At 46.3% G+C, this 26,588-nt stretch overlaps 1 protein-coding gene across 5 annotated transcripts in view; it reads right to left on the reverse strand.

The window, feature by feature from the left end:
• Positions 1 to 26,588, reverse strand: part of SPHK2 (sphingosine kinase 2) — a 298,281-nt gene that overhangs the window by 129,910 nt on the left and 141,783 nt on the right. For all 5 annotated transcript variants that reach the window (XM_078654942.1, XM_078654941.1, XM_078654940.1 and 2 more), the window contains one exon: positions 11,723 to 11,817. In XM_078654942.1, the coding sequence (XP_078511068.1) occupies positions 11,723 to 11,817 (95 nt within the window). The remainder of the gene's footprint in view (positions 1 to 11,722; positions 11,818 to 26,588) is intronic.

Genomic DNA, 26,588 nt, shown 5'->3' on the forward strand with positions numbered 1-26,588 from the left:
CAGATTAATAGCCAGCTTGGGTTTATACCCTACAAGAGTGTGATGTATAGTGTTCGGCACGTAGCACATGAAATGCACACCCTGGAAGACGAAGGGAGCTGCTTTCCCTAGCCCTTCTAGAAGTCATGAAAGCCTTAAATAAGGTCAGTTAAGCATGCATGTGGGAACTGCTTACATGCATTGAAGTGGGGAGCTCATACCTCAACTGTGTCAAATTAGTGTATGCAACACCAATTTCCAGGGTTAAGATGGCGCAACTTATTTTGGAGAGTTTAATACTCAAGAGGGGCACGAGGCAGGGCTGTCCCGTTTCCTCTATGGAGCCACAGGAGAGCCGCTGGTGAATAGACTTGGAAAACAACTGGGGATTTCAGGTGGGTGTCACAAATCACATCATTTTGTTGTATGCAAATGATGTATCGGTGCATTTGAGAGATCTACTGAACTTAGTGTCCATACTTTTTAATGAACTGATTTAATATGGGGCAATATCAAGCTTACACACTAACCAGTACAAATGCTAATTGTACAGAATATCTCTGTTCAGAGCAGTAGAAGAAGACTACTTACCTGAGCTGGGCCTCACTTCAGTAACTGGTAATTTTTTATTATTTTGAATATTCAGATTCCACACAACATTGAAGCAAGACATAGGTTAAATAAGGGTTAGGGGCCGGCCCCAGAGTTAGTCCCCAATGCCATCACACTCTTCCCCTCCATGGTCACACAGAATGCACCTTAGGCCTCCACCCCATAGAGATTCCGTGATTCATTGGGCCGAATGACTATATCCTCACTTCAGTGCAATGTGGCAGAAGCCGCTGTGGACCTACGCATTCCACTCACTGGGGAAAATGTTTGTCCAACCTTTGCCTAACAAAAGTTCAGGGAATATGCAGGAGGAGATCAAGATAAAACTGGATTTCAGGAGGACCGAAAGATCTTGCAGCCCTCTTGAATCGTATGATGGAGACAGGGTATAAAAACAGCCCTGCTCCTTTCTAGTTATAGAGAAATCTGGTTGGAGACAGTAATACATGGAGGATAAGTAGAACGGTCAGGAATGAGTCACTGTAAAAACAAGACCAGTTCTAGGACTACTCAGATCTTAAGAGAAGAGATCAAGTTTTCTGATCAATCTTTGAGAGGTTTAATAGTTTAACAAATGATTTGAGACTTGAGTGAGAGCACGGTTGGAAGAACGTAGTAAAGGGAAATGATGTGATGTCAAGTTCCGTCAAGATCTGTTTGAGTGCAGAAACATTTTACGGAAAAATTTGAGGTTTGGTGACCAAATCCCTGGGTTCAAAGGATAGAACCAAGACAACTCCAAATGTTATCTAAAGAAGGATTTGGACAAATATTGGGATACAGAACATGCAGAAATGGCACCAAAGAGATATCTCCATAAAGCTCATTTAGAGCATGAAGTAAGGTCACAGGAAAAGACAGCTTTGTTCTGAAAGATTAATTTGGCTCAATCGCAATTCACATAAAAGTGTGTGTACAAAGTGTTGGTGATATTCAGTTTAAAGGGAGGAAAATAGCGGTGGTACGGGTGAACGGGCATAGCTCGCAAAGTTTCACCATCGAAAGAGATACGAGACAGGGGTGTCCGCTGTCGCCCCTGCTCTTCGCTCTATATATGGAGCCGTTTGCCCAAAGGATAAGACAGAATCCGGCGGCTACGGGGGTGAAATTCGGCGGCTTTGATCATACCGTCAGCCTCTATGCCGATGATGTGATACTGTCCTTGGACAACCCGCGGGAGGCTCTCCCGGCCTGCGTTGCGGAGTTGCACGCTTTTGCCACCGTTGCGGGTTTCAAGATAAATATGGACAAATCGGTGGCCCTGGACCTGTCACTCACACCAGCCACGAGGGCTTATCTACAGGGTCTTTTCCCCCTGCACTGGTCATCGGACCTCGTGCCATACCTTGGGATTCAGTTGGCTCCTGCCCTACCTGAAATGGTACAGGCCAACTATACTACCCTGGGCCGGAAAATTCGAGAAGAATTGGGGCGTTGGAACCGCGGCACCCTCTCCTGGCTGGGCAGAATTGCCGCGATTAAAATGACAATTTTGCCGCAGATTCTCTACCTCTTGAGGGCACTGCCGCTGCAGCCACCTAGGAGGGTGGATTCAACGAACGCAGGCGGACCTCTCGCGCTTTATATGGCAAGGCCGGAAACCTAGGATGAAAAGGGAACTGTCCACATTGGCCCCAGAAGCCGGAGGCTTGGGGATACCAGACCTCCGCAAGTATTTCCAGGCGACACAACTGCGTTACCTGGTGGAGTGGACAAGTGGGAGTCGGACAAGCACTGGCTCTTTCAGGACCAGGCGGTGGCCGGCCGACCCCTGCAGGAAATACCGTTTCTGCGCAGGGCTCACCGCCCCGCTAATCTGTATGCGTCTCTTGTCACAAGGGTTCCCCTGCAGGTCTGGGATGCCACTAATGCCGCGCAAGGACTCACCACATTCCCTTCGCCGCTTACTCCTCTGGCCGATAACCCAGACTTCACCCCGGGACTGGAGAACGGAGCCTTCACGCACTGGAGATCGGCAGGATGCCGGGCCTTGGGCCATGTATACGGCCCTGAAGGCGTTCACCCCTTTCAGTTCCTCAAACAGGAATATTCGCTGTTGGAAACGGATAGACTCCGTTACATGCAGGTCCGCCACTGGGCGCTACACCCACAGGTGCGAGAACCAGCAGATAAGAACCTCCTACCTTACGAGAGGTGACTCCTGTCCCGTACCTCAGATGCGAAATTAATATCGGACCTCTATAAATTTCTGCAACCCCCGACCTCACACTTCTACAACCCAGGCAGGGAACGCTGGGAAAGGGAACTGGGTAGAACGTTGAGTCATAAAGAGTGGGATCAGATCGCACACAGGGCTCGCCACTCTGCATACCACATGGGACTTACAGAGACGCAGACCAAGGTGTCTACCTATTGGTATTACACCCCCGAAAGACTACACGAAATGGACCACGGCCGGGAGGGAACCTGCTGGAGGGGATTTGGGGAGGTTGGCACACTATCACACATCCTATGGGGCTGTCCACTTTTACACGCATATTGGAAGGAAGTGATAGATGACATCGACACTCATTTTGACACCGAACTGCCGCGATTCCCTGCATACATACTATTGGGACTTCCCGACGGTCTGATGCACCCTTTGATATCCCGTAGGGGACGCCAGATCACTATTGCTTTATGCTCAGCAATGCAGAACGTCCTCTCGCACTGGCGCACCACCACACTCCCCTCTATAACAGGGTGGTTACATAGGCTATGGCATGTGTTGGGAATGGAGAAGCTATCGCTCACGTTAGCAGGGGATGTGGAGCAGTTCGATGAGCTTTGGCAGCCGTTCCAATCCCTGTTGGCCTCAGAATTTAGAGAAATCACTTGCCCACGATACCTTCGCCTCTTGCGGCTCACGGCACAGGAGGGGTCAGCCACTTGATTGGGCTTTAATTGTATCTCCCTTTTCTTCCCGTGAGAGTGGCGAGATAGACCGGAGTGGGGCAGGTTACGGCACTGGACGACGGGAGGGAGGGGGGAGGAGGGGGGTTGAGGGAGTTGGTGGGTTGGGAGGAGGGGGATCCAGAGGGGGGGTTCAATTTCTTTTTGCAGCACTGTTTATCTCACTGTAGCCTTGATGGCTGTACTCCTCATAGCGGATCTTCGGAAGGGACTTTACGCCATATATGCGCCTCGGAGCGAAGCCGCCTTGCACCTTCTATGCGATGTATGTTGTATTTCTTTGTGTTGCCACAATAAAAATGATTTAAACATAAAGGGAGGAAAATTAGAGTTTAAATTAAAAGTGCTTTGTGACATTCACTACTATTACTTCTTGCAAGGAAATCTTAATTGTACCTAATGTTCCCTTCCATTTGGAAGTAGCCACCTAAATGACCTGCTTCATATTCTCTATTTCATTCCAACAACTGGTAGCCCCAATTCTTCTCATTTGATATACACATATATGTATACAAGCGCTTCTAAAATAAATCATGGCATACCATGCTGACAACTACCATCTCTCGTCTACAAGATCTGCCCCCTTTCTAGCCTCTTCCGTATGTCTTGTTGGGACTCGCTGGTGTTCAAACTTTCTGGAGGGGGCACGGCCTGCCGTCAACAAAGATGGCCACACTTTAGGAGAGCTATGCAGTGCTGGATGACTTAAACCCTGTCATCCGCACCATTATCCGCCCACATCAGCACCTAAAGGGTGTGCCTTGATACTACCGGGTGCCAGGAACCACAAGGGAGGTTTTGGGAGGGAATTTCACCAAGAGAAATAGGGTTTGGAGGATCAGAGAGATGGCCACCCACACCCCAGTCAGGCTGCAGAAATCCAGGCAAGCTTGTTCAGGGGAAGAGCTCTCTGATCCAGTGGGAAGGTGAATGGCTGGTAAAGTATGGAAATGACCACTGTGGTTGCCCTTTAAGGTGGTAGCCTGCAGTATTGATCCTACGTGGGATGGAGCCTTCGGCTGCTCGAGAATGGCCCATAACCTGGGCCTAGAATTCGACTGGGTTGGGCCTGGTGGCGATTGAAGAATTGGGCCTGCGGTGATCTGCAGGAGAGAAGCTAATTGGTGGTGGCCAGGGCAGACCTCCGAAGCTGCAGTGAAGGAGAGGCAGTGGAGGACCCTCAACCCTGGTGGTGGTGATTGATCCGGTGGGAGTTTCGTCTGGCCCCTGGGTGAGCAGACTATGCTTAGGACCAGCCCCGGAGGGCTGCGGGACAGACCCATATGGACGAGTGATTGAGGAAAGGGGGGCATCCCTGGGGGCCTGCTTGCTTGGACATGAATGGAGCTTGGACATGAATGGAGAACCAAACTTGAAGTGGGAGGAACCGGCTTGTCTGTGATCCCAGGATGCCAGTGCGTTAGGAGGCTCTTCTTTTCAGACACTGATGGCCGGCCGGGCAGAAAGGAGGCAACATTATTGGTGAGGAGCAAGGGACGATCGTGGCCACCGCATTGTGCATGAGTCTGTCTGGGGCGTCCCCTCTATTCCCCTCATCCAGGGCGAGCCACAGATAGCCTGCAGCCAAATGAACTGGTGTGGAGGTGGCTTGTACTTGAGCTGGGTGGGGTGGTCCCGGCAAGGCAGGCCCCGCATGTACCACGAGGGTCGCAGCCAGTATGTAGGAGACGATCGGTGGGGTCAAGAGCACTCATGGTCCCTGACCGATACTTGCAGTGGTAAACATTCATAGTGACAGTCAGATAAGCTACTCCACCGCATACAGGGCGCATTTGAACACCCACAGTAGCGATATTGGGGCATTTCTTCTCCCATTCTCTCCTCTTTTTTCTTTATCTCATTACTCTATAAGCAGGGGCATGATGAAACCGAAGGCACAGCTACATATGCAATCTAACAAGATGTACAAATACGATATAGTCGAGCAGTCAATGGAGGGGTCTAGGCACAGAAGTGCCGGAACCCTTACTGGGGGACATTATGGCTGCAATTTGCGACCTCAAAAATATTCTAGAACCAAAAATCGATGCAGTGACAGTGGATGTTAATCTCCTGCGGGCGGACTTCAAGAAAATGTCAGACAAATTTATTACAGCTGAAGAGGACACAAACAGCCCAAAAACTGGAAGACTAAGTTTGATTTGACATATTACTAAACAGTAAGAGATTATGGCGATATACTTTTTTAAAAAATTCATTTTATTAACACATCTGGAACAGTACAAATTCAGCATCAAAAAATCGTAGGTAAGCATCAAACAACCCACACATGAACAATACAGAGCCATAGAAATGGTAGACATTTAAATTGCACATCTTATAGGCACTAATCGCCTGACTCAGGGGTGTCATCTTGCGCCACAGTGCTCAGGTACTGCAATAGGGGTTCCCAAATATAACGAGGCTGAGAAGAGGAGGGCAGATCCTCAGCATATAGTGTTACATTATCACAACAATATACCAAATCCTTTATTCAGTGAGCAGATTAAGGCTTCACTGCTCCCTCCCAGGTCAAGGCCACACGTCTTTTGGCTAGAAGCAGCCACTGTAACATATTTTCCGCACTACCCCTTTCAAAAAAGACACTAGACCTAATAAGCATATTGTATGTCGCTACATCATGACATGACCAAGCAAGATGCCAAAAGTCAGCTCCTGCCATTTTGCATCGCTTACATAGATTGGCATCTCTTAGCCCATAGTTGAAAGAGTTTCAATGGCATATAGTAGGCCTGGTGAATGTATTTAAAATGAATTATTCCAAGGTTTCCATTAGGCGTTAAAGCACCGGTCAATTGGCAGCAATATTCCCAGTCCTGCTGCGTTAATTGGGGGCTCAAGCGCTCATTCCATCTCTCCAAGCTCTTGTCATGGGTGGCGAGCTTCTCAGCACGAGCTGTTTGATATAATTTGGTAGTAAGCTTATGACGCGTGGTACTGAGTAGCATAGTATGTAGTGTTTGTAATGTTGGAGGTTCAGCAGGAAAAGTGGAGTAGTGTGTCTGTATCACTTTTCTGAGCATATGAATTAAGAAAAAGAATAAGGGTGTTTATGCTGTATATAGTTGAGGTCATCATCAGTCACAAAGACTCCATCCATGTATAAATCCATCATTCGTGCGAACCCAGCCAGTTTCATACTGTGCACAGCACTGACGTCATGTGTGACCGAGAGATTTGAATGAAAGGCAAGCGGCAGTAGGGGAGAATAAAGTGGTAATTTCCTAGCCTGTCGTCCTAGTGCCTGCCAGGCCGCCACCGTTGTATCAATGGTCTTAATTTCAGTGCGAGGTGTGTGTCTATGGATGTGGGTAAGGACGGAATGTAGTGAAATAGGATGGGCGTCGCCGTCCTCTACAGCAATGTGTGAAATGAAGTCATGGCTTTGAAACCAATCGTGGGCATACTGTGCCTAGATAATATAAATAAAAATCAGGCACGCTAAAGCCCCCCTGTTTATAATCTAATGTGAGTGTCTCCCAACACTCCCGAGCGTGCTTACCTCCCCAGACCAATCGGAGCAGTAAAGAGTGCAGTGATTTTAAAAAATGTTGAGTTAAGGGAATCTGTATGTTGGAGAACAAATATAAAAATGTAGGTAACACAGCCACTTTGAGGAGGGCTATACGGTCAGCTAGGGATAACGGAAGTTTCACCCATCTGCCAATCTGTGTTTCGAGGGTAGTGTATGTAGTGCCATAGTTTTCACGAATGACAAGCTCAGGGTCCCGATGAACCCATATCCCTAAATATTTCACAGTTTCCGTTGCCCAGACGAGTGGGAACTCCAATGTGGTAGGGTGAGTACATTCAGTCAATGGCCCCTCTATTGATTTGGACCAGTTAATGTGAAGTCTAAAAAAGCGACCAAACCTAATGTATTCTCGCAGAATCGGAGCTAGGTAAGTGTGTGGTTCTCTGACGAAGAGTAACAAGTCGTCAGCATAAATGAGATGTTAACCGGACGATGATCAAAGTGGAGGGCCAAGGCTTTTTGTCCCTGTCTAACATTGCAGGCCAGTGGCTCCAGCATCAGAGCGAACAGGAGTGGGGAAAGAGGACAGCCCTGTCTTGTCCCTCTAATGATATGGATAGGGTCTGAGGTGCAACCTCCCAACCGAACCCAAGCTGTGGTGATAGTATAAAACAGTCGTACCCAGCTGATACATCTAGGTGGAAATCCCATTTGCGTTAAAATCTGAAAAAGGTATCCCTATTTGATAGAATTGAATGCTTTGGCAGCATCAAGCATAACATCCGCTGCTTGTAATTGGGGGTCAAGAACATGAAACATGCCAAAAAGTGTGTGGATTATGACGCTAGACTTGAGGATCAAGAGGGCAGTATCAGCTGCATCATCAGGGTGGTTGGGGTCCCCGAGAGGGTGGAGGGGCCTAGCATCAACCTATTCATTAAAGAATTGATTTTCAACACTCTTCACCCCAAGTACCTCTCCAATTTTTCTCAGTAGAGCTGGCGCACAGGGTGAATCACCTTGACAGGGATGTCATACTTCAGGCTGCCCGCGCCAATGGGGATTTAAGGTACGGGAATGCCATAGTGTGGTTTTTCCCGAGCTTTATGCTAGAGGTACAGCACCAACGCCATAGCTTTGATGAAGTAAAGAGAGAAATCTGCACTCAAGAACTCAAGTACATGATGCTTTTTCCTGCCAAGCTCTGTTGAGGGAAGAGGGTAAATCCAGTTATTTCACTACGCCATCAGAAGCCTGGGATTGGCTGGAGAGATGGCGCACCCCATGATGGTGGGGCAACCGTGAGGAAGGGAGGAGATGTCCCTCAGGCTGCAGGGAGAAGACTGTGCAGACTATCAAGATAGACAATCTACAGACGGCACAGAAGCTTCCTGTTTGACACAGCTGGCTGAAGGAGAAGTGCCCCTTGCTTATCGCAGCTGGTCCCACTGGGTTAGACTTTAAGATGGAGAGGATGTAAACTTGAGGACTCTTGTCGGGAGCGATTGAAACAGTTTGGATCAATGTACTGTACCCTTGGATGCCTCTTGGGAGTACGGAGTGGTACCAATGTAACAAGTTTTTGAGGACTCATGGCTGCAACCCTTGGTGGTTCTTTGGAATTCGGGACGGCGGCGCAACATCATGGTTCGACGAGCAAATGGTGCAGGGGCGACACGTTATAGTAGTTACAAAGTGTTTAAGAAAGGCTTACGAGCAGCCCTGGGCATCTTGGGGACACTGGCTGACCCTTAACGTGTTAGTTGTTATGTTTAGGGCGACAGGCACTCTCAAATTTGGGTGATGGGTGTTACAAAGCCTCAGGGTAGCAGAGAGGGTTGAGTTTCAGGGAGACTCATAGTTATGTTCTGTTTTCAAAGTTCTGCACAGTGTAATGTGTATTTGCTTAGTCACATGGTAAGTCACATGATAAGCCAAGGGAGGCGCTCAGATCAAGTAGAGGGAGGAGGGCAAATCATAGGCACTGTTCCACGATGGGCCAGGAAACCTTAACAACATGGGGTCCCAAGTCAGTACAGATTTGAATGTCATGACATGGAATGTCAATGGCCTGGGGAGTAAAATTCAATGAAGCCTAGTATTGCAATATATCTGCTGACAAGCCCCAGACCTCACCCTATTTACAGGAGGTGTTGACAGTATTGTCCAGGGCAGACACGGCCTATTCAAGTGCAAGGCAAATCTCCTCCCACCACTCTAAATGCAGACCAGGCCTATTCAGTTGCTCGAGAATGAAAACTCCTCCCACTACTCTGACTGCATCCCAGGTCTATTCACCCCAGCCCTGCCTCATTCAGGAAAGGCAGGACACATATCACCCCCCCAGAGGCAATCTGAGAGAAAGCACATCCCCAGCCCCTGTCACTCCGAAGCCAGACAGTCAATACTCTAACAAGCAGAGGGACACAAGATGGCTGTGCAAGAAAATACCAACTTTCTAAATGTGGTATTTTTAAACACATAAAATAAAAATCATCTTTACTACAAGATGATTGGTTATATTACGGGTTCGGGCATACTAAACTCCATCTTTCTATCTTGTTGCGAAGTTATATTTATAAGATGTTATAAATAAACTCCCATTCTATCCTATGGGACTGATAGCCGTTCAACAGTGAAAAACGAAATTGGCAGTATTTCACTAATAGAACATGCCACACACACATACATTGCACCCTACCCAGAGGGTGTACCTTAGGCCTACTTTAGGGGTAACATATGTAAGAAAAGGGAAGGTTAGGGCCTGGCAAGTGGGTGCACTTGTCAGGTCGACATGGCAGTTACAAACTGCGCGCAGACACTACAGTGGCAGGTCTGAGTTACATTTACAGGTTGCTCATGTGGGTGGCACAATCAGTGCTGCAGGACCACTAGCAGCATTTGATTTACAGTCTCTGGGCACACACAGTGCACTATACTAGGGTCTGACAAGTAAATCAAAAATGCCAATCGTGGAAACACCAATCCATAACATAATTTACCTGGGGAGCATATGCACTTTAGCACTGAATAGCAGTGGTAAAGAGCCCAGAGTCTCAAAACCAACAGAAACAGGGTCAAAAACAGGAGGTAAAAAAGCAAAAGGTCTAGGAGTAAACCCGCTGAAAAAGCCATGTCTAACAATATATCGTTAAAAGATGAGTTGTGCTGTGGTCAGCATTATAGCCCAGAAAAATGGCAAGATTGTTCGCATGAGCCGATCACTGAGGGGGAATGGGCTAGGGCAGGCAGAATGGGTTAATAAAAAACTATCTAGCCAACACCAGTTTAAATACGCTAAAATGCAGGGACAAATTGCTGCACTAGTATAGTGTGCACCAAGAGGCAAACCGCTATATGCAGGCTCTGATTGAGAGCACCCAAGGCCAGAAGTTGAGTGAAAACATGATAGAAAGGTCAACAGCAGAGACAGGACAATTGAAAAGGAAAGCCAACAAACTCATTGAAGTCCTGGCTGAGTGGAGAGCAATTCAGAAAGCACTGCGTGATACACCACAGTACACAGTAAACCACCATGAATTAAGTGGAAAAGCATCAAATGGTGCATTATGAACAAATACATGATAACACATTATCAGAAGAAATAGACAACGTAGGGTGTGACAAGGGAGAGGATATGGCATCACGCCTGGAGCTGACACTTTGAAACAGGGAAACCAAATTTGAGCCTCCGCATCGGTTTAACATCCTGTGAGTCTGGGCCAGTCACTTAAAAGACAGAATATGTTCTTGTGTAATTTAACTGGTGCTCAAGTAAAGGGCTCCAATACTTTCGGGTGGATTTTGCGCTATATAAAAAAAATTAAAAACACCCCAGAAGGATAATCTGCGTGTGAGACCACATGGCAAGAGTCTGTACCCTAGACAACATGAAAAGATGGCAGATATGTGGGGAAAGAAGCGTATACATATCATTGAACAGTTATATACATTTTGGCAATAACATCATTTGTGCTCGACACCGCCAGCACAACCTAAGGATGATGAGCTAACAGGCATTAAGTTCTTCTTCAAGAAGCAAGTGCTGTGGCTTTTCCCAGTCCAGCAACTATGCTGACGTTCGTAGAAACCTGCGGCAAGACACTGCAGTGGCTTGGTGACAGGGTTTCCACCTTGCTTAGAATAGATTATATATCATTTGTTCACATTTTGCCCCTCTGGAACAGCCAAGGGTTGGTAGGTGTAAAAGAATTCAAGTATGATTTTCAGGATTATTTTGCACTGTAGCAGTTCTGCCTCTCAAGATTTGCTCTACTAATCGTTGGAAACTATTTCGACAACTCAAATGGTAGTTCACGGATTTCTGTACTTTAGGTTTATGTTTAAGAAGGGGAAGATACTGTGTTTCGTTGCTTTTCCCAAAATCTTGACCTGCTTGAACTCAAAATTACAGGCCAGTTCGGCATAAAATACGGTCAGGTGGTGACCCTACTGGGTGAACTGGCTAAAGGTGGCAGTGGCGGAGTAGCATCACACACAAAAGGTACATCCTGTCCCCCTTGGTAAACATGCTGCTCATTCTGGGTCAAAGCCCAAGTAAGACCATCTCACCTACGCACACCCTTTGCTCCCCTGACACACACTGCCCACAGGCCTCCCTGCTGTGCCACCCTTTGGTTGTTACCCCATGCCCTGGGAGCGCTCAGCTGCTCGGTAGCCAGGTACGCACTATACATGTCAGATACAGACAAGCATGGTTACCTCGAAGAGCAGCCCATCTCCTGAGATAATGACGATCCCGTCCCACTCGGCCAGGTTGATGCCTTGCACCAGTTCACGAGCATGGTTCTGTCGCTCTGCAAGAACATAAAAAATAAATCCACAAGGTGAAGGAAACACCAAAATATATAAACCACCAGCACTTTTCTCTACAGGTTTTTTTCTTGATTTAAAAGTGAACTAAAATCTAGTTCGTCTGAAAGAAACACTAACATATTTTACACTTATATTTGTTCTATACAAAACAGAACACATTTTCACAGTCACAAATCAAGGAATATGAACATCTTTACAACAATGCAGCTTGTTAATACAGAATGAAGCAGAAAGCTCAACATTATATTGTTCCTCAAGACTCATTTCAACAAGTATTGGCATAGCCAATAGGTCTCGCTTTTGGGACATTATAAGTGTTTAGCAATGCAACAGTTGATGTTGCACCAAGGATATTGTGCTGCTGAATTAAATACTTATAAGGTCCCAAAGGCGAGACCTATTGCTATGCCAAGGCTTGCTGTCACAAGTGGTCGGGGTACTCTTATTCTCTGTGCAACTGTATTGCCTCTGTAACTCTCGTCCAGCGGCCTTCCAAAAACACACAACCTGCCATTTTTGCACACAAAAAGCACACTTTGGCTCACTACAAAACACTTAGCAGAGCAATCAAGCTGTGCATGGTTTCCTCTTATTCATTTTCTCCTTTTCCAAGATGGATGCTGGAATGAAAGAAAGTATTCCCTGTACAATCTAGAACTAAGAAACAAACCCTCAACATAACCAAATCACAAAAAGATCTTAGACTGTGGAGTTTCTGCAGCAGTGTGATGTATGGCTAACACTGTTAAAATGTCTTCGCTGTATCTTTGTGTGTCAGGTCTGTCACTGCATTTGATGTGGATCTTGCTGCCCGTACCAGCAAAGGCATGGGAAGTGGGGGTTTAAGCGTCCAGTTTATTAGTAGCTGCCAGCATTGAATCTCATGTCGGAAAGCATTTGCTTGGCGAGGGTTGCATCAGAGACGGATATAGAGGATAACATCCGGAGGTCAACAAAGTGGTGAAACACTTGATCTGATCCATTTGATGTGTAAGGGTGCCCACAAAATGCCAGAAAATTATTCACACCAGCCAGGGTAGAGTTTCCTGTAGTTTATATTGATGCCAGAGGCAGTCATCCGCTTGCAGTAACAAAAGAGGCAGCGACCCTGATCAATAACCGCCACTTGATGGAATAAGGTCCAATGTCTGGACTCCAAAGTGCTCCTGTGCTCCCCTCCCTGGCCCCATCAACTCTTCTGTGCCAGTGCACAATGAAGGATCCGAATCCATACCAAAAAAACTTGGTTTGAGGTCACAGAGCCCAGGAACACATTACCAATAGTCAAAAAATGAGTAGTGGATTGATTCCAGTCTCAGAAAAATCACAAGTGGATTACTAGATAAACTTCGTCTCTGTGGTGTTTTGGGAGCAGAGAATGCAGGGATATGGAGGATGAGGTGGAAAACGTACCTTACATGAGTCGTGTTATATGGTAAAGCTGTAATTGCAGACAAAGTAATAAGACTCTTTCGGCTTAAAATCATCTGCCTTGATTTGGAACGGGAGGGGTGGACAATGTCAAATACAACATATACGGTTATTCTATAACTTTTTTCAATTTAAGAAGACTGGGTGCTTTATTTTCCTCAAATGTCCCCAAACATTTCCTTTTTTTTTATTTTTTATTTTATTGAGATGTTTCGACATGTTGAGGTATATAAAAAATCCTTACATATATCAGTTCATTACACAATCAGAATAAATATATTGACAACAATAAATAGAGAATACAAAAAGAAGGCAAGATAAAAAAAAACACAGGAGTAGGCGTAGATAGGCATAAGAGCCCCCCAATCTCACAGACAATTCCGCTTGTAGTTTCAGTGTCTAGATTCCCTCCATTTTCTGACGGGAGCCCATATGTTTCTACCCATTTCGCGTGTTTTCTTTCCCTTGAAATCATACAAGCACTCCTCGATATTATGCATTCCTAAAAGCCTAGTTAGCCACTGCTGGAATGTGGGTGCTGTGGTATCTTTCCATCCAGCGGAAATTAATAAGCGCAGTATAGCTGCTGATATAAAAACCAGGGCTTCAACCCCACCTTCTGCTATCAACTTGCCATCCGTGCCTATTAAAACCACGGCAGGGGATAGAACGATGTTTTGTTCTAGCAGCCCCTCCAAAAATAACTATCTCCCTAATAGTCTGTGTCAGATTCGGACAGTTATAAAACATATGGAGTAAATCTGCTGGACTCGTGTTACACCTAGGGCATCTGTCGTTATCTCTTACGCCCCAGGCGAACAATTTTGAGGGGGTAAAATACAAGTTAAAAAGAGTCTTATAGTGCTGAGCCCTCAGGTTTGAGGACCGAAAGATCTTCTTATTCAAAACTAGGGCTAAATCTAGATCCACATCTGGATCACCAATTTTTTGAGCTAGGGTAGATTGTTTTTTCCATATCATCCTCCAGCTCTTGTAGGAGGTTGTTATACCCTATTCTAATTTTACTGCCTCCCTTTCTCAAGTAGTCAACAATTGGATTGCTCAACAGAAGAGAGATCCTGGGCCTGATTGAGCGAAGTGTTTGAGCAATTTGCCCATATAAAAGCCACTGACTAGCTGGGAGTCCAAATTTTTGCTGCAATATATTAAACCCAAAAATATCATTGCCTAGCATAACATCCCCTAAACATCTAACTCCCAGCTCCCTCCAGAGTCGACTATTTCTGTTTTGACCTAGATGGGCAAAAGTGTTCCAGAGATCGATATTGACATGGATTTTTGGGATGTTCAAACATTTCTTTACGGACTTCCAAGTTCCCCATGCCCCCATCAAAATCTTATATCTAGCTCTCTTATAATACCTGCGGTCAACTTCGCGCATCAGTAGCCCCACTGCCTTCCTTCCCACTAAGAGCTCGAAAATAGAGGGGAGTAGATAAATACCGGGCTGGGGTTCTAGTGTTTCTGGATCATATTGAAACAGTACATTCATTTGAACCAAGAGGCATGTCCAATGTTACAGTCTGATATTAGGCACCGCCAAGCCACCCCCTCTCAAGTGGTAAAGACATGCGGGCAATTGATCTTCTAATTTTCCCATACTGCCAGATGAAACGACTGAATACTGCTTCAATTCTCCTGATCGTCCCCTCTTCCAATAGAAGAGGAATGGCACGAAACAGATAGAGAAGCTTGGGAAACAGACATTTTCAATACATTTACCCTACCAATCAATGATAAATGTAATACATCTATCCTTTTAAGCTCCTTTTCGATTGAGTCTATCAGGGGTAGATAGTTATCCGCAATAATTCCATTGACATTAGCATTCACCCTTATACCCAAATACACAGCTGAATCCACGTATCTTTGATCCAGCTTAGTGATGTTACTTGTACATATGATCTGTGTTTTTTCCTCATTCAGGCAATAGCCTGACCGTACACCAAAATCCTTAGCCAGTTGACATAGCTTGGCCATAGCTTGTTGAGGGTCCGTTGTTATAATTGCCAGATCATCAGCATATGCCAGAAGTTTGGTGGTGTGGCCATTAAGTATCACTGGGGTGATCTGTTGAGACGCCAGAATTTTTTGTATGAGAGGATCGATGTACAGCGAGAATAAAATCGGGGAGCAGGGGCACCCTTGCCGAGTACCCCTTCTGATTTTTATTTCATCCGAGCTTTGACCCATAACCATAACCCTAGCAACCGGGTCACTATACATCGCCTTAATTGCCCTCATGCTCTTATTCCCAAAGCCTCTTCCGGCCAAAATCCGCCACAGACATTCCTAGACCACGCGGTCGAATGCTTTCTCCGCATCCAGGAGGATCTTGGCCATTTCTCCGCCCGCGGCGGCATGGGCATCGAATAATGCTATAGCACGTCTTATGTGATCCGTAGTACCTCGACCTGGCACGAACCCATGCTGCCACGGGGAGACCAATCGGCCGATGATCCCCCCAATCTTTTCGCCCAGACCTTGGAATATAATTTCGTGTCCGCATTGATAAGAGATCGGACGATATGAGCCTGGATTAATTTTGGGTTTACCTTTTTTATGGAATATGACAATATTTGTCTCCTTCCAGGAATCGGGATTAGACCTGTACATATTATGCCATTAAATAGATCCAGCAGGATTGGGGCAATTTCCTCCTCTAAGCATTTATATACTTCGAGGGGAATCCCATCAAGGCCCGCGGCTTTACCAGCTGCTAGTTCCTGCAGCGCCATCTTTATCTCGGTCAAAGTCATGTCGCGTTCCAACATCTCCCTACTGCTTTTGTCTAGTGCTGGACCATCATCCTCAAGTAATGGACTTTGTACAGTTCCCCCACCCTCTTCATCATATAGTTTTTGATAAAAAGTCTGGAAAACGCTCAGTATATCCTTAGGCTCGGTATATTCAATCCCATTTTCCTGTATACTGGAGATCAGATTTTTGGATCTCTCCTGCCTGATCCGGAGAGCTAATGCTCTTCCTGTCTGTTCCCCCGTCTCGTATCGCTTTGTCCTGGAGGACTGATATTTTCTAGTCTCCTTCTGCATCACTACCCCTTGGAGGTCTGCTTTAATGGTGGCCATTCTGTTTAAACTTGCCTGACCATCGGCCCCCTGCCCTATCTCCTTAATATGTTGTGCTTCTGCTATTCCTAACTCCCCAATCAGAGTCTCGACCTTCATCTTATCCTCCTTCCTCAGTCTGGCTTAGCAACTTATTGGCTCGCCGCTCAGAGACGCCTTGAAAGTTTCCCAGACTACGTTACGGGAGGCGCTATACCTGTTAATCTCATAAAATTCCCTAGTCCAGTGTCTAATATGTCTCACAAACCTATCATCCACGAGAAGCTTTCTCTCAAATCACCAGCTTTTTTGTCGCCTCTCAACATTATCTGCATCACATATTAGAATCAAAGGGCTATGATCAGAAAGGGAATTGGGTAGTTTTTTAATGTTAACTTTACCAAGCTTCTCTGAGGATAACAGGAAATAGTCCAACTTGGAATATTTCTGATGTGGGAAAGAATAATATGTGAAGCCTGGGTCGATTGGTTCCTTAGCACTCCAGACATCCTTCAGCCCATGCGATCTCATACGTGAGGTCACGGCTCGAAGCACTCTTGGTTTACCCCCTGAGTAGCTACTTGGTCTATTCCAGTCAACCGAAATATTAAGGGCGCCACAGATTATGATAGGTGTTGGCCAATCTGCAAGCTCCCCCTCTAGTGTATCAAATACTTCCGGATCATCATGATTTGACCCATACACTGTACATATCGTATATCCAAGAGTCAACTCCACTATTACCCATCTTCCTGAGCTATCACAATTAAATCTCTTGACCCCGCCTAGAATTTGTTTGGCAAGGATAGCCACCCCCCTGACCGTGGAGGTTTGCGAAGAGCAGGCCAGTAGCTCATAGCCCCTTATATTTAATAAGTTTCTCCTGGCCCATGGGAGGTGGGTCTCCTGCACACACAAAACGTCCAAATTATTGAATTTAGCAAAATGACCTAGTCTTTGGTGCTTTCTCCGGTCATTTAACCCGCCAACGTCGATGGAGCAGATTTTAATGTGTGTCATACTCTTGAAATAAGTTTTCCTGCTGGGAGAAATCCCGCATCCATAGCTTAACCATTGTTATCAATAAAATCCTCTGATTGATACCAAAAACCTCTTTATTCCAAAACATCTAATTTTTTGCTTTTTCCTCCTTCCCCCCCCCTCCCGCCTCCTTCCCACCTCCCTCCAGTCCTCCCCCCCACCTCCCTTTCTTGCCCGGCCCCCTTTCCCCACCCACACACACACCCACTCATGGTCCCCAAACATTTCCTACTCAGTCCCTTGTCATGCCAAGTAAAAACTGCCTTGAAAGCACAGGATATACTAGCAGCATAAATGCACAAAGTCCCAAGTGCTCAAGTTTTCTGGATACATGCGCAAGTAGCTCATCCAGCGAAGGTTTTTTGCATTGTATTCTGGGGCCTATTGTTCCATTTAGACCATTATAAAACCAGGACTACAATTCACAGAATGCAAAGCACTGTCCTGGATGACCCACACACCCATGGGCTTGGAAAATTGAGAGCCCAGAGTAATTCTTCCTTGGGAAAAGAGATTTGAAGATATCAATGAACTGCAAAATGATAAAACAGCTTTAAATGCTCAGAAGTAAGAGCATAAATGAGGATTTGAGTGATGCCAATATGAAACGCTAAAGATGACGGTGTTTTTATTTGCATTTAGTTTCCTTTAGTACATAATAAAATCAGATCATTGCACTTTTGTATACCTTTTACATGTTAATTTGTAAAGTGTGGCTCCACACTTTGCAACATATATTAATCACTCTAAATTGTGCACTGTGAGAAGTTAGCCTGGCATATGATGTCCACTAGTTCTAGTGAGCACCTTGCACCAGTCTAGTCGACCCTTATTGATGGTGGTTGTAAAGTCAACCTTATAGAAAGCTATCCTAGTGGTAGTATGGACCAGCAGTCATCAGGCTAAGACTTCAGAGAGCGTATTAAGCAAGTTGTTTCACCAATTATAATCCCTTGAGTACCAAATGAAAGGACACCACCCAAAGTATATATGTAATATATGTATTTATTCTAAATACAACCCCTCTGCACTCTTTATGAGGTCAGAGGAAAAATACAATATAAGTCACTTAGTTAATATACGATAATTTCACAGTAAACGTTATGCCATAAGGGCCTCACAAACCATATACTAAAATAGTGGTATAAGAACCACAAGAGAATTAGAAAGCAGGCCTGTGGAATTGCTGGGGCTACTCTAAACAACCAAAGGTTAGGAAGTAGGAGGCCCACGGGAGACACGTGCATAACACGGGTTACCATTGACTTTCTATGGGAAATGTAGAAGTTACAAATATACAATTTAAGGACACTTCCGGATGGACTACGATGGAACCCTTTTAAACTAGGACACTTCGAGAGTCAAGACCCACGGAGTACTCGTTTTACCTCACCCAGGGAAGCCGGGTGTATATGTGTCTTTTGGTGTCGGGTTTCGTCGTCGTTTTCAATGGAGAGCTGCAAAGAAGTGCTGCAGGCGACCAGAGGAAAGGTGTCCGGGTGGATCCAAGGGTGGATCGAAGATCTGTAGAACCTGAAAGCAGAAGGGATAGAGTCTGGGTCACTTGCCAGTGAGCAGGGCGGCGATAGAAAGATGCCACCAGATGTCGGGTAATTTCAGGTGAAGATGTGAAGTTTGTCTCATCAGCCACGAGGACCAGGAGGCGTCGACGACGACCAGGAGCTGGATTCGAGCTGTCCCACGAAGGATCTAGTTGACTGCGGTGTCGGTATCCGGACTGGACCCAACAAGCCTTGGCAAACGCAACCCACGCAGGATGTCAAGATTGGCTTTGGTGCAGACCAGCAAGGTCTGAGGAATTTTTCTTTTGCAGGGAAGTTGGAGCAAGCCTAAAACAACCAGGAAAGCAAGCTGGATTCAAAAGAAAGTCTTCGGGGGGCTCACTAGACAACGGACTAGGAACCGCAAAGACGCGTCGAGCTGAAATGCAGTAGCGGGGCCCACGGGTCACTCGTGGAGTGGGGGCCTCTGAGCTTCGGTGCAAATGGTGCTCGGGTCTGGGGCTTCAAGCACCCCAATGCACGACTTCGAGTTACCTCGTGAAGTGAGTGCAGCTTGCAAAATGCAGGATGTCCAGGAGTTCCGGTCCCACGTCTCTCGTGTCCACCACGGGTCTCAGCTTTGCTGTGAGCAAAGGTATGGGTCAGAGATGTCTGGAAGTCCATATCCTGTGTCGCAGATTCTTCGGGATCCGGCGGAAGCCTCGAAAATGCAGACCGGCAAAGTTACTGTTGGTGCCTGTTTGAACAGGGTGGTCACTCCTTGACCACAAGGAAGATGTCTTCCATCTTCCAGTCGAAATGGAATGTCGAAGGTCCAGGATTTATGTTTCAACGTTTCGTCCAGGGTAATCTAAAGTCCTAGTGACTGGGCTCCTATACTTCTACTAAGTTTAGGAGCTGGACTACCCTTAAGGTCCCTCCTATGGGTGGACCTGGGACGGGGTGGTTACACCACTTTCCCTTTGTCCAGTTTCGCGCCAAAGCTGGGGCAGAGTGCCCGAGCAACCGGTTGGAACTGGGAAATGCATGGAGCACCTTGTGTGCCCCAGGCAGTGTCTAGAAAGCATTCACTGAATGCAGCCCTCCGTGCCCCAATACACTAAAGCCTGTCGGGGGAGGTGCTGGACAGGAAACCTATTGTCCAGGCCTCCCCTGACGGAGTTTCGTCCAGCAACAGGAGGTCAGACTCGTGTCTGTGGCAGCAGCATCCATTTTGGGATGCTTGGGCTCTGATTAACTTTAACCGGGTAAACCAGTAACTACAGGTCTTCTCCCTCTAGAAGGGTGGAATGCTAACCCCGCCGCCAGGACTGACGGGGGGTGGGGGTAGTATTCCAAAGTGTTTGACACCTTACACGACATGTTTTGATAAAGCCAAACCAAAGTTAGCATTAACCGCGAGGATTATAATGCACTTAAGAGTTTACGGTACGGCTATATCCTAGAACAGCTATAAGGAGATGGTTCCGAAAGCTGCAGAGGGGCTCAGCTGGTGCTGGTGCTAGGGCACCCTCTCACAGAAAACCAAGCACTCTGCCTCCAGGATTGTTAAGGCCTGCCATAGGAGTGACTTATAGGTGTATGTGTGTCTATATGTATACTAGGTGTCTTTTCGTGTCGGGTTTCATTGTCGTTTTCAATGGAGAGCTGCCAATAAGTTCTGCAGGCGACCAGAGAAAAAGTGTCTGGATGGATCCAAGGGTGGATCGAAGATCTGTAGAACCTGAAAGCAGAAGGAACAGAGTCTGGGTCACTTGCCAGTGACCAGGGCGGTGATAGAAAGATGCCACCAGATGTCAGGTGATTTCAGGTGAAGTTGTGAAGTTTGTCTCTTCAGCCACGAGGACCAGGAGGCGTCGACAACGACCAGGTGCTGGATTCGAGCTGTTCTACGAAGGATCTAGTTGACTGTGGTGTCGGTATCCGGACTGGACCCAGCAAGTCTTGGCAAACGCAACCCACGCAGGATGTCGAGATTGGCTTCAGTGCAGACCAGCAAGGTCTGAGGAACTTCTCCTTTGCAGGGAAGTCAGAGCAAGCCTGGAGCAACCAGGAAAGCAAGTTAGATTCAAAAGAAAGTCTTCGGGGGGGGGGGGGGCTCACTAGCCAACGGATTAGGAACTGCGAAGACGCGTCGAGCTGAAATGCAGAATCTGGGCCCATGGGTCACTCGTGGAGTGGGGGCCTCTGAGCTTCGGTGCAAATGGTGCTTGTGTCTGGGGCTTCAAGCACCCCAGTGCAGAACTTCGAGTTAACTCGTGAAGTGAGTGCAGCTTGCAAAATGCAGGATGTCCAGGAGTTCCGGTCCCATGTCTCTCGTGTCCACCACGGGTCTCAGCTTTGCTGTGAGCGCAGGTCGGGTCAGAGAAGTCTGGAAGTCCGTGTCCTGTGTCGCAGATGCTTCGGGATCCGGCGGGAGCATCGAAAATGCAGACCGGCAGAGTTGCTGATGGTACCTGTTTGAACAGGGTTGTCACTCCTTGACCACAAGGGAGATGTCTTCCGTCTTCCAGTCAAAATGGAATGTCGAAGGTCCAGGATTTATGTTTCAAGCTTTCGTCCAGGGTAATCTAAAGTCCTAGTGACTGGGCTCCTATACTTCTACTAAGTTTAGGGGCTGGACTACCCTTAAGGTCCCTCCTACGGGTGGACCTGGGAAGGGGGTGGTTACACCCCTTTCCCTTTGTCCAGTTTCGCGCCAGAGCTGGGGCAGAGTGCCCCAGCAACCGGTTTGAACTGGGAAATGCATGGAGCACCTTGTGTGCCCAGGCAGTGTCTGGAAAGCATTCGCTGAATGCAGCCCTCCCTGCCCCAATACACTAAAGTCTGTCTGGGGAGGTGCTGGCACCTCCCTGGACAGGAAACCTATTGTCCAGGCCTCCTCTGCCGGAGTTTCATCCAGCAACAGGTCAGACTCCTGTCTGTGGCAGCAGCACCCATTTTGTGATGCTGAGGCTCGGTTTAACTTTAACAGGGTAAACCAGTAACTACATGTCTTCTCTCTCCACAAGGGTGGAATGCTACCTCTGCCGCCAGGACTGGCGGGGGGGGGGGGGGTAGTATTCCTCCCTCTAGAAGGGTGGAATGCTACCCCCGCCGCCAGGACTGGCGATGGGGCAGTATTCCAAAGTGTTTGACACCTTACACGACATGTTTTGATAAAGCCAAACCAAAGTTAGCATTAACCGCAAGGATTTTAATGCACTTAAGAGTATATGGGATGGCTATGTTATAGATCAGCTATAAGGAGATGGTTCCGAAAGCTGCAGAGGGGCTCAGCTCATGCTAGGGAACCCTCTCACATAAAACCAAGCACTCTGCCTCCAGGATTGTTAAGGACTGCCATAGGAGTGACTTATTAGGTGTATATGTGTCTATGTGTATATATAGATATAGGTATACTATATCTAATTATGGGGTGACTACACCACCTTAGCCAGGCTGTGTGAACAGACCTGTGGTGTCAGTTTGGAAGGCAAACCAGGGGTGGCACAATACATGCTGCAACCCCTGGTAGGCCTAAGGTGCACCTATGCCCTGGATTCCTATGGTACACTATACAAGGGCTCACAAAGGTGACCCAGTAACCAATCTGGTATGTACCTAAAGTACATGGTATCAATTTAGAGAGAGAACAGCTGGGCTGTGGGCCTGATTAGCAGGTCCACAGGCACACTAAAGTCGAAAAACCAGAGAATCACAGCAAAAAGTGGGGGTAACCATAGGAAGCAGACCCATCTCTCCTACATGCACTATCAATAATTCAAGGACAAGAATTTATTTGAAATGCCTGGCAATGTTCAGGTCTCTCTCGTTCCTTTCAGAGGTGCAGCTTGTGGGATTGACAGACATCCCCACACACAGTGTTACAATAACATTGCGCCAGCCCCACAACACTGGCGCAGAGTGTATGTCTGAAGCATGAGAATGTAAACACGCCCCAGTCACTGGAGTTTAAAGGAGCATGGTGCACCCATGCCAGGGATCTGCAAGCTCTGAAAAGCCACTACGGCAAGTCCGCCCAACAGCCACCACCAAATATTGACTTTTTTCTTAGCATTTCGGGGGTGCGAAGACCAGCGTTTTAAAATAAAGTAATCCAGATTTTGTTTTCCAAACCTAGTACAAAAATAGAGACACTTCCTGAATTTCGAAATCAGTGCAAATGTTGTGTGATTATATGAGGACATTGCCTTGCGAGTAACCACAACCCCAGGCTGCTTTTATTTTAGTGCTGGGATTCAATGGTAAACACGCGCAAAACCTCCCGGACATATGTTTTATGCAAATGAAGCCTGGCGGCGGTAGCACCTCCCGGGAGCAGTGACATACTGCCTGGTCTCCCACTAGCCGGATGCAAGCAATCCCAAAAAAACAAATGTAAACAAGTCGGAGTGATACTTATCTCTGAATATGGAATATGGAATATAATGCAGGAGGGGGCGCAGGAGCTCTGCCAGATTACAGACAAAGGAAGTCTGCTTCCCTCACTCCAAAGGGGCGTGGGGGAGGGAGTGGGGAATGAGAGGAGGGAGAGCGAGTGAAGGGAGAGGTGGGGGTTGTGGGGAGAGAGAACAGAAAAACGGCAAGGCGAGAGAACGCGAAGGGGGATATGGGAGAAGAAAGGACGAGGTAGAAGAGAGAAAGGCGAGAGTGCTGAAAACTGGAGAAAAGGAGCGAGGGTAGAAGAAGAAAGTAAAGATGAAAGGTGATGGGAGAAAGGTAATAATTGTAAGGGGAAGAGGAGAGGACGAAATGTAATATGGCGAAAGTAAACAATAAATTAAAATAATAGAGAAAATATACAAGAAACAGGTTGGAGAAAGACTGCTGGTGACAGAAGGAATAAACGACAGAAGGCAGAAAAGAGGGATGGAAACAGAAATAAAGATGTATAAAACAGAAATTAAAAGGAATTGAAAAAAGTAGTATTCAAAGTGAGAGGCCAAGAAGAAAGTAACGTGGCCACGCGGCCATGAAAATACTGGCTCACTGAGAACAGCAAAGGGGCCGCGCAAGTGAGAGTGATCACGATCAATCGCGGCAAGCGATGCGCTTAATGAGCATGACATATAAAGCCATGTGGCGCCTCTGCTCGTAAGCTCGCGCACATGCACGCAAGCTGTAGGCCGGCCATGGTAGCATTTTTTGAAGCCCTTACTAAAAGTCTCGCCAGACCAGCACATGCGCTGGGTCAGACGAGACCTAAAAATCTGTATTTGCCTTGAAGCTTTTCATTAAACAGCAACGGTTGTGCACTCGGCTATGTGAACAATGATATAAGCAAGTAATCAGTCCATCACTGATTTGCGGGGAAGGAGACCGAGTTAGTTCTCTGCATGACAGACCGGGTCAGAATGGGACACAAAATAGGCCTGTGAGCCAAACTAGAAGTGCCCCTCCCCCAAAGGCAAACCAGATAGCGAAAAAGTGGCCCATATTTGCTGTTTTGAACTCGTACATAAATGTTGTTAGATGTTTTGCAAGGTATGGAAGACTGCATGTACTTCAAGCAATGTTTGTGGTATGATTAGGAAAATAAACAGTAAAAACTGGTACAGCAAACAAACAATAGGCTAAAAAAAAAAACACAGAAAAACAAGCATTTGCAATGCAATAAGTTTCACATTTATGAGAGTTTGAGCTATTGGCATTGTAAATGGCAATGCCTTTTATTTAAGAGTTGTTTTTAAAACAGATAAATAAAAGGCATGGTCATTTACAATGCCAATAGCTTAAACTCATGCAAATGCAAGACCTATTGCATTGCAAATGCGTGCTATAAAAATAAACAAAAGCGTTAGGAGAGAGTGTTTTGAGAAAATAGTAATCTGAGGCTGTAATTAAAACCTACCAAGCAGCAACAAAAGTAACAGGGGGTGTTGCCATGGGAGGTTACAAAGCTAAACAAGGAGTTACTAAGGAGGTACTACTTAGCCTTTTTATCAATGAACATCCACAGTGCAATAGCACAAGCCAATGAAAAATGTGGGCAGAGAGACTGTGCAGCTTCAAGTCCCTACCTCAATACAGCATGCCTCGCAGATCAGCGCATGCGCTGCCCAGGCTTGACCTTAAAACGACCACATCAGCCCTGCTGGCAGAGCCAGAAGGCCTTTTAGGGCAGTCTACTGAAGAAAGGCACTTCCACATCTCAAGCTAATATACAGCTGAGGTTGTGTATCATATATATACACAAAAACCTAGGTATATTTGTAAAGTACACCCAGTGGAGCAGAATTAAATTGTTAACAATAGTGCAAATAGTTTCCATTTCTTTCTTTTTTTTTTTTTTCCAAAAGTTTTTATTCGACGTTTCAGGGTTATATATCATACAAATCATAAATTGCAATGTACATACGATCGATACTTGTAATTACATATCATTCAGCATAAAAAAAGCATTATGACCCATGGTGGAGGTGAATTGGAGATGGAAAGGAAAGGAACGGAATAGATAAGAGGAAGAAGGAGAAAATGGAAAGAGAGGATAAAGGTTAGAGATGAGATGTGAGAGGTAAGAAACTTGATGTAAGATGTAAGAAGTTGGATGTTAGATGTCCACCACGATGCGGCTTAGCAGTTCCGGTTACGAGTGACTGGTTATTTAAGCTGTGCGAGAATATAAGTGGCCCCCCGGGAGCTGTAGGAAGAAGTATGGAGCATGAGGATTCACGGTGGTTTGTGGGTTTTGAAGTAGATATCTAGTGAGTTCCAAAGTTTCCTCTGTGAAGTTCGCCCCGGTGTGTTTTGTAAAGTGATATTATCAGCTCCTCTGAGGTTAATCACCCAGTTTAGCCAGCAGGCAAAGCTTGCCTTTTTTGTGTCTTTCCAATTGTTTAGAACGACTTTCACAGCTGCCGTAAAGAGGAGGTCAAGAAGTGCCCTGTCTATTTCTGGGAGTTGGGTCTCTTTAGTAAATCCGAATATAATATAGGAGAGTTCTTTGGCTGGTGAGATATTAAATACTTTGTGGACGAAGTCAAATACCCTGTCCCAAAACAGTGAGACACAGTCGCATTGGAGTATGAGATGTTCTAGATCACCTTCTGCACGCTTGCAGTTCCAGCAGAATGCGTCAGGGCTGAGTTTATGTGCATATAGGCGAGCCGGCGTCCAGAAGACTTTATGCATGAGCCAGAACTTGGCTTGTGATAATGTAGGGCTTATTTTATGGCTTGTGCAAGATCTCCACGCCGTGGACCACTCCAGCTCTGAGATGGAGAAGGAGGCGACTGATGACCAGAACTGCATTGTTTTGGTATTCAATGTTGATTGCGGGCTCAATAATTTGTATAACCTTGAGACCTGGTGGCCTATTTTATTTAAGGAGGAGAGGAGTGAGGGAAGAGCTGGGTGTTTGGGTGTCAGTCCCGCTTTTGTAATGGCAGTTTTAACGTTGAGGAATATGTAGAAGTCGGAACTATCAATCCCGAAGTTCGATTGGATTTTCGTAAAGGGTAGAGGGTAGCCATTGTCAGAGTTGGTGAGGGAAGAAGATTCCCTTCTTGATCCAGATTGGGTTAAATAGTGGTTTACCTTTGTAGGTGATTGAGGAGTTTTTCCAGATCGCTTCCCACCTAGATTTTCTTATCGTTGAGTCTAACAGTTTGTCTACTCTGAGTAGGGCTATTTTGGTGTTGACAAATATGGGTTTAGAACATGGGA

Source organism: Lissotriton helveticus, chromosome 7, assembly GCF_964261635.1.
Source record: "Lissotriton helveticus chromosome 7, aLisHel1.1, whole genome shotgun sequence".
NCBI classification, from domain to species: Eukaryota; Metazoa; Chordata; class Amphibia; order Caudata; family Salamandridae; genus Lissotriton; species Lissotriton helveticus.